The 12,736-nt window shown below is 41.0% G+C and overlaps 1 protein-coding gene across 1 annotated transcript in view; it reads left to right on the top strand.

Annotated features, from left to right (window-relative positions):
• The window catches only part of PLCB1 (phospholipase C beta 1), a 698,812-nt gene that overhangs the window by 469,851 nt on the left and 216,225 nt on the right, over positions 1-12,736 (top strand). Inside the window, exon 11 of the mRNA XM_054975035.1 lies at positions 11,370-11,527. Within this exon, the coding sequence (XP_054831010.1) occupies positions 11,370-11,527 (158 nt within the window). The remainder of the gene's footprint in view (positions 1-11,369; positions 11,528-12,736) is intronic.

Genomic DNA, 12,736 nt, shown 5'->3' with positions numbered 1-12,736 from the left:
GAACGTGGCCCCCTTTGAGATGACGATGATGACGACGACGACAACAACAACATTCAGTTTATATACCACCCCTCAAAACAATTTAACACTCACTCAGAACTGTTTACAAGGTGTGTTAATATTATGAGAGGTGGGTAGAGCTGAGAGAGCTCTGAGAGAGCTGTGACTGACCCAAGGTCACCCAGCTGGCTTCAAGTGGAGGAGTGGAGAATCAAACCTGGCTCTCCAGATTAGAGTCCTGCCGCTCTTAACCACTACGCAGGAATGTCAGTCAGTCAGTCAGTCAGTCAGAATTTATTTGCGGTTCGTAACCATCACAAAACAGACGAAAATACAACCATAATAATAATAGTGTTTGGATTCCATTCTAAAAATGAAATCTAAATCACTCCCGAAGAAGTGAAATAGGATACATTAGTGTGAAGTTCATTCATGTCACATATTTACATATTCTTTATGATTTCTGAAGGCCATTGCCAAAAATTTGGCACACACACGAGCATAACCTGGGGATTGGAATCTAGTAGGAACATCTTGCTTGTATCAGAATCGGAGAGACCTGACAGTCTTTCCTGTATAGGGTGAATGAATCTAGCTCGTATTTGGTGATAGAACCCGCAGCCAAGCAAAATACGTTTAATCATTTCTACTTCACCAGTACCACATGGACAGATGTGCTCAGCCATTGGTACGGCCCACTATGACCTCTGAGGGGAAAATATTACAACGGGCCATAGAAAAGGCCCTTCGGTGGGATGGAATTTCCAAGTTCGTCAAATATGAAGCTGGAGAGAGACTATATACCGTCTTTGGGGAGGGGCTAAAAAATTCAGAACCCTGGAAATATCATTCTGCCTCTCTACATCTAGTAATCTCTGTTTAGCTAAGGCCCTAGCTTGATTCAGGGCCATTATCTGTAAGGAGGACTCGGGAGAGAAGCCAACAGGAATGTTGTGTAAGTAATCATAACGCCAGGGGTGTTTTGAAATTATTTAATCTGCAATTAATTTTACTCCTAGGAAATGCAAGAATCAAAACTGTCAAATAATTAGCGGAAATAAAGAAATCATTCAGTCTGGCAATACATAGGTACTGTAGCATAGTGGTTAAGTGGCTGGGCTGCAAATCGGCACTCTGTTGGTTTGAATCCCACCACTGCCATGAGTTCAGCCTTGGGTAAACCCCTCCTCTCAGCTCAGATCCCCAGCTGCATTGTGGGGATAATAACAATGCTGACTGTGTTCATCGCTCTTGAGTGGGGTACTCATCTGTCTGGAAGAGCAGTATATAAGCACACTCAGGGCTCATTTTGAGGGGGAACGCGCAGGAATGCAGTTCCGGCAGTTCCCCAAAGAGGTCACATGACAGGTGGCCCCACCCACCTGACTCAGCCATTTTGGGCCCATTTCAGCCTGGATTGGGGCTGAAACAGCCCAGATCGGGCCTCTGATGGATGGTGGATCACTCTCCCACTCATCAGCGGCCCGATCTTGACCATTTTGGGCCCCTTTCTGCCATTTTCAGCCCCTTTCTGCCATTTTGGGCCCAATTTTGGCCCTGAATGGCCAGGATTGGGTCCAAAACAGCCAGGATAGGTGATGCCAGGGGGTGTGGCATATGCAAATCTGTTATGCCAATGACACACTTCCAGTGATGTCAAGGAGCATGGCACATGCTAATGAATTATGCTAATGAGTTATACTAATGAGTTCCTGCAGCTCTTTTTCTATGAAATGACCCCTGAGCACACTTACTATTATTATGCTATTTGTATATCTATTGCCCTTCTAATTGTTTAGCTTTTAAGCAAAGAAAATGGCATCCCCAAAGCAACAGAATTAAAACTACAAAGCAAAACAATGCACATGGTATGAATTTATTCTTAATTTTAATGACCATTTCCCTAGCCTTTAGTTTAAAAAAAAATTGGCAGTACATCAAGTGCTGATTATTTATTTAGAGACATTATAGCCGTTTCTTTCTTTCCCTTTAGGGAAGTATAACATTTATAATCCACGGCTGCCATCCATCAAGGAGAAGGAGGAAGAGTAATTTCAAGAGAGTCCATCCTAAACCTGGGGGGGGAAATGTCATCCTTTTGGCAATAGTAATATTTTTCCTCACCCCTTTTCCTGCTCATTTAGCCTCTAGCTTTTCATTTGGAATTTGGCTTTGCAACCAATAACCCCTTGGTGTTGGGTTAGTTTATTACGGTTGTCAGGGTGAAGGACTGATTAGCTGCACTTCACAGCATAATACCAGAAGCTAAGAAACAGCGGTCATTTATCTATTGTGATTAACAAGGCATCCCTTTCTGAACTTAAAAAAAAATCAAGATATTATTACTTGCTTCACATTTCCCTGAGCATAGAAAAGTTTTGGGAGCAGCACAACCAAGTTTGGTTCCTTTTTGAATAAGACAGTACTGAAGACTTACTTTCTGTAATGTTTGCATTATCTACAAATCAATAAGTAAAGCACAGTTGGGGCACCCATAGAGGGCAGTAGATTTGCTTCTCCAGACAGACAGACAGTGCCTCTGATGAACTGCATTCATGGATGCTTCTGCTGGAATAAATCTTGTTAGGCTTTGTTTCTAGGCTCCCATTTTATTATCTTCCACCTCTAAAGGTGCTTCACTTTTCACCTTTGTGGCTTGTATGTCTCTCTCAAACTGTTTTTTCTGGAGACACATGCCCACGTCCCTCCTCTCACCTTGGAGGGGAGAGTATCACCTTCTCCAAGTTCTGTTGTGTCCCTGAACAAAAGAGCTCTGTGGAGACCATTTCCTGGCAGGTAGTTCCAATTGAGACGTCTAAAGATTCTTTGTCACGCTTCTTTTTCACTGTTGTCTAATTGAAGGTAGGTTCTGGCAATCTCACAAGCAACTGTTACCTATCTAGTTATTTATGTATCTTCCTAGGTATCTTTACCTATCTTCCTAGCTTTAAAAAAAAAACAGTGTTCTGATTGCATAATGAGAATACACCCTTTTGTGTAGTAAATGTTTCTTCACAGATTTTATAAAAGTATCTCTGGACTGCACTGATAAAGCTGCATAAGAGCCGACGTGGCAGAATGAACCATCGGTGCTCATAATGGAATACCATTATCTCCTTTAATTTGACATATTTCCCTGTTGATTCCTTTCACATACTGTGAAACTGGGCCCGTTTGGAATCAGTTGTAATTCCTTTTTGCCTTCCATTGTCCAGTTTTGTCCAGTATAAGTGAGTGCAGAACAAGTACGGCTCCGTGTTAGAATCCTGTCGCGACATGAGGCCCACAATTCTGATAGGACGTCTGCATTGACTTAATAAAAACACACACCTTTTTGAGAGCCTTTCTTCTCTTATTGTCCCTGTGCATTTCACGATTCAATCTCTGATAGAATTCAGTAGGGACAGGAGACAGCAGTGCACTCTGCCTGTGGTGTCACTTATGTTTAGAGCAGCACCCAACTGAGCATTTCCTCTGGCTTTCTTTTGGAGGAGAGCTGTGATCCAGTGGAAGATGACCACACATCTCCATCACATGGCACTATGGCACAAAAGCAAAGAAAGGCCAGCGTTGATTCCTGTTGAAGTCAGCATTGCTCATTTGTTTCTGGTGGCTTTCTAGAATTTGATCAAGGATTGAAATCACTAATCATTCCCCCCCTCCCCCCTCAGAATGCTGTAACATTTAAGATATTTTGCCTTTCTCTTCAAGATAGTCATATTAAGCCCCAGGGAGTGTGTGGGAAATGCATGCCCTTGATGACTTTACACACAGTCATAATGCGTCACTTCCCTTGTGTAAATGGGTGATCATTGCAGAATCCACCTTGATTTTCTTTTTCTTTTTTTTTGAAAAATTTTTTATTGGGTTAGAATCCATTATTTCCACATTTACATTCAATTTTCCCCAATTTTTTCATCTCTAACCCCCTCCCTTTCCCCCCCCTTTTTGTTGACTTCCAACAGCTTTCCAACCCTTTGTCCCCTTTCCCTTACTTTTATTAGCTTCCTCTATCTAAAACAAATATATATTCTCCATTATTCTAAGCAGTACATCCTTAACTATTTTTAACATTATATGCCCAAACTGTAAGCCTTTGTTTCCATCTTAGATAAACAATTTATCCCAATTTTTCAATTTCAGGTATTTCTATATATCATAAACCATATAGATCATACATTCGTTTATATCAAACAATTTGACTTATTCTCTATATATATTACTCATTCTATCTTTTTATAATAGTTCTATATATCTCTCCTCACGTAATCAATCAATTTGACCCATCTATATCTTCAGACATTCAGTTTGGTACAAAACTTGTCAGAAAAAAAAAGAAAATATTGTTAGTTAATCGCTCCTTATATTTAGTCCTTATAATTAATTATTTTCTCTATGTTCTGTTTGTTAACCTATATATATCTATATATATGTCAATCTATTAATCTGACTGCTTATTAATTCACATTTATCTCTTCTCCCCCCGGTAAAGTCTCCCCCCTCTACTTCAATACTTCAGTAGTTCTCAAACTGCCACAGTTTTCCTCCCACCTCCCATTTCTTCTCCAGGTATTGTTTCAGCTTCTCCCAGTCTGTGTTGAACTGCCCTGAGTCCAGATCTCTCAGTTTTCTTGTCATCTTGTCCATTTCAGCCATATACAGCAATTTGTAAGTCCAATCTTCAATAGTTGGCACTTCTTGTACTTTCCATTTTTGCGCATACAAAAGTCTAGCTGCTGCTGTCATATAAAATATCAACGTCCTATGTTGGGCTGGAATTCCCTCCATTCCCAAGTTCAGTAGCAGGAGTTCTGGGTTCTTATTAATTTGAAATTGTAAAATTTCACTCATTTCTCTTATTATTTCCCCCCAGTACTGCCTGGCTACCTCACACGACCACCACATATGATAGAGGGAGCCCTCATGCTTCTTACATTTCCAGCATTTATTAGAAGTATTCAAATTCCCTAGCACAATCTTCTTTGGTGTCATGTACCAACGATAGATCATTTTGTAAATGTTCTCTTTGATATTAATACATGTCGTTGTCTTCATTGTAGTTTTCCACAAGTATTCCCATGCCTCCATTGTTATTTCTTTATTAAAGTTTATAGCCCATTTCACCATTTGTGTTTTAACTGTCTCATCCTCGGTATACCACTTCAACAGTACTTGATATACCTTGGATATTCTTTTCTTATCTTCTTTAAGAAGGGTCTGCTCTAGTTCCGAATTCTCTATTCGTATACCTCCCTTTACAGAGTCCGAATTATATAAGTCTCTGATCTGTCTATACTGGAACCAATCGTAGTTAGGTGATAGTTCCTCTTGTGTCTTTATTCTAAGTTTGGATGCTTCAGTTTTAGTTATTTCTTTATACGTTAAACATTGTTGTTCATTATCAACAGCTCTCGGGTCTATCACCTCATATGGAACCACCCACAAAGGGGTTCCTTCTTGTAGATAAATTCTGTACTTCTTCCAGATTATGTGTAGACTTCTCCGAACAAAGTGATGCAGGAACATCGAGTTGACCTTTACTTTGTCATGCCATAAATATGCGTGCCATCCAAATATTTTTTTATATCCCTCTAGGGCTAATAGTTTCTTGTTCTTTAATGTCATCCATTCTTTCAACCAAACTAGGCAGATTGCATCATGATAAAGTCTCAGATTGGGCAGTTGCATTCCGCCTCTTTCCTTTGCATCTTGTAAAACTTTCACTTTCACTCGAGGCTTCTTGCCTGCCCAAACAAAATCTGATATTTTCCTCTGCCATTTTTCAAATTGTTTGGAGTCTCTGATGATTGGTATTGTCTGTAGCAAAAACATTACTCTTGGTAACACATTCATCTTAACTGCTGCAATCCTGCCCAACCATGACAAATTCAATCTATTCCATTTAATCAAGTCTCTCTCTATCTGAGTCCATAGTTTTTCATAATTGTTTTTGAATAGATCTATGTTCTTTGCAGTTAATTCGACTCCCAAATATTTCACTTTACTTGTTACTTCACAATCCGTTGTTTCCATTAACAATTGTTGTTTCTGCTTAGTCATATTTTTGCATAATATCTTTGACTTCTTTTTGTTAATGAAGAAACCTGCCAAGTCTCCAAACTCCTTGATCTTATCTATCACTCTTGGCATGTTCTCCAATGGGTCCTCTACAATTAACATTATGTCATCCGCAAATGCTCTGACCTTGTATGAATAGCCCTTTATTTTTATTCCACGAATTTCATCATCTTGACGTATTTGTATCATCAGAATCTCCAATACTAAAATGAACAACAATGGAGATAACGGGCAACCTTGTCTTGTTCCTTTACTTATCGTCAATTTCTTGGTCAATTCATCATTCACCACGATTGCTGCAGTCTGGTCTCTATAAATTTCCTTAATTGCTCTGATGAATCTTTCTCCCAATTGTAGCTTTTCCATAGTGGCAAACATAAAGTCCCAGTTTAAATTGTCAAACGCTTTTTCAGCGTCTACAAAGAAGAAACCAACCTCTTTGTCACAACGCTTGTCATAATATTCAATAGCATTGATCACTGTCCTTAAGTTGTCTCTTATTTGTCTGTCTGGCAAAAAGCCTGCTTGTTCCTCCTCTATGACTTCCGAGAGCCACCCCTTCAATCTCTCCGCCAATATCTTCGCAAAAATTTTATAGTCATTGTTGAGTAGCGATATAGGTCTATAATTTTTCACATTAGTCAGGTCTTGGCCCTCTTTTGGGATCAATGATATATTCGCTTCACTCCAAGTTTCTGGAATCCTTTGATCCCTTAAAACCGCATTCATCACCTCTTTTAGGAATGGTGCCAGTTCATTAGCCATTGTCTTATAGAATTTAGCCGTAAGTCCATCTGGCCCTGGCGCCTTTCCTAGATTTGCAGATTGTATTGCCTTACTTATTTCCTCGTCAGTTACTTCACTATTCAACTTATTTCTCCAAGCTTCCGAGATTTCTGGAAGTTTGGTTTTCTCCAAATATGACGCTATTGATTCTTTGTTTACTTCTTTTTTATTATACAGCTTAGCGTAAAATTTATAAAAGGCTCTACTAATGGTAGCCTGCTCCAAATACGTTTTGTTATCTTCGCAAATTTTATTTATTATCTTCTTTTCCCTTTTCTTCTTCAATTGCCATGCCAGGTACTTCCCAGGTTTATTAGCACCCTCAAACGCTTTTTGATTCAGTCTTTTGAGATTCCACTCCAATTCTTTATTGCTCATTGCTGTTAGCTGTTCTTGAAGTATTTTAATTTCCTGGTATACCTTCTTTTTCCCTGGTCTCTTTTTTAGCTGTATTTCTTTGGCTTTTATTTTCTCCTCAATCTCTTGTCTTTTCTCCTCTTTCTTCTTTCTTGCTCTACCATTTAAGTCCATTAGTATGCCCCTTACAACCGCCTTGTAAGCATCCCAAACTTTATTGGTTGGTACTTCTTTATTCACGTTGTATTGTATAAAAAACTTTGTCTCTCTTCTCAGTATTTCCATATTCTCTCTTTCCTGTAACAAGTCCTCATTTATTCTCCATGCTTTCCTTTTTCTCTTTTTTCCAAATTTCCACATAATTGGGTTGTGATCTGAGCCTACCATAGGCATTATTTCTACCTCCTTAGTCCATAATGCTAAGTCTTTTGAGGCCCAGATCATATCAATTCTTGATAATGTAGAATGCCTTGCAGAATAAAAAGTAAACTGTCTGCTTTTAGGATATTCTCTCCTCCATACATCTTCAAGAGTCTCTTGTTGAATCAACTAAAAAAAAAGCTTTGGTAATAGTCCTCTTTTCTTTTGTGCCGTTGTAGTCTTTTTGTCTAGTTCCAAGTCTGTCACTCCATTGAAGTCTCCAGCAAGAATTATCTGGTCATATGCAAGATCGTCTAAATGCTTCCTTAAATCCTCAAAGAAGCTTTCTTTTGCACCGTTAGGTGCATAAAGTCCGACTACCAACACTCTCTTTAAATTCCAAATACATTCCACTGCTACAAATCTAGCTTCCACATCTCTCATAACAAATTTTGGCTGTAGCTCCTCTTTTATGTACAACACCACTCCTCTTTTTTTCTTGTTGGAGGCCGCTACATATTCTTTGCCCAGTTTTCCAGATTTTAAATATTTTACATCCTGCTTTCTGATATGGGTCTCTTGCAAACAAACAATGTCACATTTTTGTTTTAGTAGCCAGTGAAAAGTATTTTTCCTCTTATTCGGTGAGTTTAGTCCATTTACATTCCAAGATAATACTTTACACTCCATACTCATGATCTTGTTGGTAAGTCTTTTTCATTGTCCTTAATAAATCGCTCCATCTCTCGCTCAGATCTGATGCGTTTTTTGGCCCCTCCAAACTCAAAGGACACTCCTTCCGGTAACTCCCATCTGTACCTGATTTTCATGTCCTTCAAAATCTGAATTAGCACTTTATATTTTTTCCGGTCCAGTAACACTGATCTGGGCAGTTCCTTCATTATAATAATCGTCTTGCCATCAATCTCCAATGGATCTTGAAACTGTTTTGTCACAATCCTCTCTTTCATATTTCGTGTTGTAAACTGCACAATCACATCTCTTGGTAGTTTCCTCTGGGTTGCTATTCTCGAATTCACACGGTATGCCACATCTAGGATAGCCACAACTTCCTCCTCCTCCTTCCCCAGGTACTCAGCCAACACCTCAGTCATCTGTTCTTGCGCTGACTTTCCTTCCACTTCTGGCAAGCCACGAAAACGTAGCTGCTTCTCCATATGTTTAGTTTCTGCAACTGACATTCTCCCCTTCACCAATCTCATCTCTGTTTGTTGCGTGTCTGCTAAATTCTCCATCGCGTCTTCTACTGTTTTAACTCTCTGCTGCGTTCCTTGTAATTCACTTCGTATTGTTTCCATACCTTTTTTCACTTCTGACAGCTCCGATTTTACTGTCTGTGTAACCTCTTTAACCTCTTTTATCAGCTCCAATTTCGTGTCCTTAAGTTCTTTAATCATATCTAAAAGTTTTTTGTCCAGGTTTTTATCCAGGTTTTCTATTGCCGATTGCCACTCTTTTTTTGACATCGTGGGGCTTGCTTTAGCTCGCTCCCACGAATCCGCTCTCTTCCTTAACTCCGTGGCGTAAAATTTAACGTTTTTCTATTTTAAATGTCCCGGTCTTCTTATAGAAATTAAATTTTAAAGAGTCCAAAATGTCGGGCGTCTTTTCTCTATGGTTTCTCTATGATTTTGTAATCCAAGATGGCCTACTTCCTCTTCCGCTGAAGCCGCGACCCTTCCCCTTTCAAAAATGGCGATTCCCTACTTCCTGCCCTCCAGCAAGGGCCGCTTCTCTCCAGCCACTCTATTGTTATTACGCACTTCCTGTCTCCCGACTTCCCACAGCAGATCTCGCGATGGTGTCTTTTTCTCACAGCTCCAAAGCCACAGGTATTCAAAACAATAGTCCCATTTCTTTAATAACTTCTTTAAACTTAGTCTCTTTTTAAATTCAATTCCTGCCGAGTCTTCCCCTCCTTTTCACTAGTCTGTTGCAGTTTAAAAATCTACTTTTTTTCCTCTCTGTTTTTATCAATCTGTCCCGTCTCAGAAGATAATGATCTTTACCTTCTCTTCACTTTTCTCGGGTTGTAATCGCTGTTTCGATTTTAAGTTCTCCTCTCAGCTTCTTCCCCCAATCGATGCTTGGGTATGTAGGTCTTATGCCAGCCGAATTGGCCCCAAAACTGCCGCAGAGATTATAGCCGACCCGTCGCAAGGTGGGACCTCAAGGATCGGGGGGAGACTCGTTGTGTAGAGCCCCCCCTCGTCCGAGATCTAGCTCACCCTAGGGTCTTGAGCGTTCTTTGCCTGCTCCCCGCCTGAGAGCAGTCGGCCGCGGGCTATTTTCACCCCGCCGGCCGGTTAAAACGGCAGTCCGGTCAGCTCCGCAAGTGGAGCTGCGTTAGACCTCCATGGATCCCAAACAGGAAGTCCAATCCACCTTGATTTTCTAAGTTATATATTGGTGCATGTTTTTCCCAAAGGAGAGCAAATAATAATAATAATAGTAATAACATTCGATTTATATACCGCCCTTCAGGATGACTTAACACCCACTCAGAGCGGTTTACAATGTTGTTATTATCCCCACAACAAAACACCCTGTGAGGTGGGTGGGGCTGAGAGAGCTCCTAGAAGCTGTGACTTGCCCAAGGTCACCCAGCTGGCTTCAAGCGGAGGAGTGGGGAATCAAACCTGGCTCACTAGATTAGAGTCCCATGCTCTTAACCACTGCACCAAACAGAACAAACCCCTTGTAAGAAGGGGAAAAGATGCAGTTAACCATTCATCTAAGCAAACAGCAACGGGATTTGGTGGTGCCAATATGAATAATAATTTTAGAATACTCGGTTGAGAAACAAATTGCAAAATAAATCGGGTGTGTTTCAATCTCTTTATTCCCTGAGAGGGGCTCCTTCTCCTCTAATAGTCCTTCCAATCAAGCCTCCTTTCAATACTTTGTCTCACAGTGAGAGAATTAAAAACATGCTTAAATCTCTCCTACTGAAACCAAACAGACATAAAAAATACTCACCTTCAACTGATGCGTGCCAAATCTCTCACCCACTTGATTAGTACTTTGAAATGGTCACAAAGAATACTACAGGCGTGGAAAAGTAAATTTATTGCAATTCATCATCATCATCATTATTAATTGGATTTCTATCCCGCCCTCTCCGCAAGCGGGCTCAGGGCAGGTTACAACAGTAAAAACATAAGTTACAGACCATTGATTTATGCATTTTATTTATTTATTTATTTATTTATTTATTTATTTATTTATTTATTTATTTATTTATTTATTTTCTATTTTTATTCTGCCCTCCCCACATTTCCAGCAGGCTAAGGGCAGATTACAAAATACATAAAGGTTAAAATATATAAAACCGTTATTATAGTTAACAATTCTAAAAACATCCAATTTACACAGTTAAAATACAATTATAAATATCAACATAGCGGCACAGAATTCCAGAATTCAGAGCACCTCTGCATTAAAGAGGTTTTTTTAAAAAAATGGGGGTACTGGTGGTGGGGAGGGCCCAATCCCTCATCAACCGGCCAAGGGGGCTCCGCCTAGCACCGCCCATATGCCTGGCAGAGCAGCTCCATCTTGCAGGCCAGGCAAAAGGATAACAAATCTTGCCAGGCCGTAGTCTCTTCAGACGGAGCCTTCCACCGGGCTGGGGCCGGGACCGAAGGGATCTATTATCTTGGTTCTTGCCATTGAGCAAAGCTGAGTCATACTAGCTCCCATTCTTGTTAGGTCATGTGCATTCAGCCCCAAATGATGTGCCTTCTGCATGTTCTTTGACTTTGCAGCTGGACAGCTAGCTGGTAACTCTTCCGTGGAGATGTATCGCCAAGTGCTATTGTCCGGCTGCCGCTGTGTTGAGTTGGACTGCTGGAAAGGCCGAACGGCTGAAGAGGAGCCAGTCATCACACACGGGTTTACCATGACAACTGAAATATCGTTTAAGGTACATTTGTAAGGTATTGCTTAAATGGTAAAAGAATGTGGCAAAGGACAATGTTTCTCCAATAGACTGTTTGGGCTCAGTTATGCCACTTGACTGGCAGGCAGAGGAGGTGGACAAGGAACTGTACCCAAAAGTACCAGCTTGTGTATTCTCGAGGGTCAGCTGAAAGGTGTCACTGAATATTTGGAAGTCTGAGCCATTTCCAGGGTCACCTTCAAAGCACATTGACTTCAGTGAATTTAGGAGGATTTAACTCTGCTTAGGATTGTACTGTTAAGTACCTGGCCGCACATGGGGTTTATTTATACAACGCATCTTTCCTGGCAAAGAGGACTCACTGTGATGCACTTTTTTCAAAGAAGAAATGTCTGTAAATGGACAGACGTTTCAGTCTGTAAATGGACAGACATTGAGGTGGCGTACACGGATGTGGAAATCAATAAGGCGAGGTGCCTCCAGGTACGTTCGTGTTGCGCATCTTGCAAACTAAACACACTAAAGCCCCATGAGACCAAACAGTGCCAAGACTCATATGCACTATCTACATACCATCTCTTACAGTATGTCCAGGAAAGCAAAGAGCAGCAAGATTGCGTCCCCAACCTTTTCGGCACTAGGGACCGGTTTTGTGGTAGACAATTTTTCCACAGACCTGGGGGGAGGGGGGAGGTTTCAGAATGATACAATTATGCACTTTATTTCTATTATTACATTATAATATATAATGAAATAATTATACAACTCACCACAATGCAGAATCAGTGGGAGCCCTGAGCTTGTTCTCCTGCAACTAGGGGACCGTAGGTGCCAGATGCTGGGATCCAGCTCCCTGCCCTGGATGGGACACCACTGGCAACTTTGCCAGTGGTAAAGAGTCTGGGTGTGCTCCTGGATGCCTCCCTATCGATGGAGGCCCAGATCACGGCTATTGCCAAGTCTGCATTTTTCCATCTTCGTCAGATCAGGCAACTTGCCCCCTACCTGACGCCCCAGGACCTGGCTACAGTGATCCATGCAACGGTCACCTCCCGGCTAGATTACTGTAACTCACTCTACGCTGGGCTACCCCTGGGCCTGATCCGGAAACTACAACTGGTCCAGAATGCGGCGGCACGGGTCCTGACTGGTATACCTTACCAGTCACACATCACACCTGTCCTGCGCCAGCTGCACTGGCTTCCGGTTGAATTCCGAATCAGGTTCAAAGTG

Source organism: Eublepharis macularius, chromosome 1, assembly GCF_028583425.1.
Source record: "Eublepharis macularius isolate TG4126 chromosome 1, MPM_Emac_v1.0, whole genome shotgun sequence".
NCBI lineage: Eukaryota > Metazoa > Chordata > Lepidosauria > Squamata > Eublepharidae > Eublepharis > Eublepharis macularius.
The sequence above is the reverse complement of the archived record's forward strand: the minus strand, read 5'-3'. Positions and strand labels throughout refer to the sequence as shown.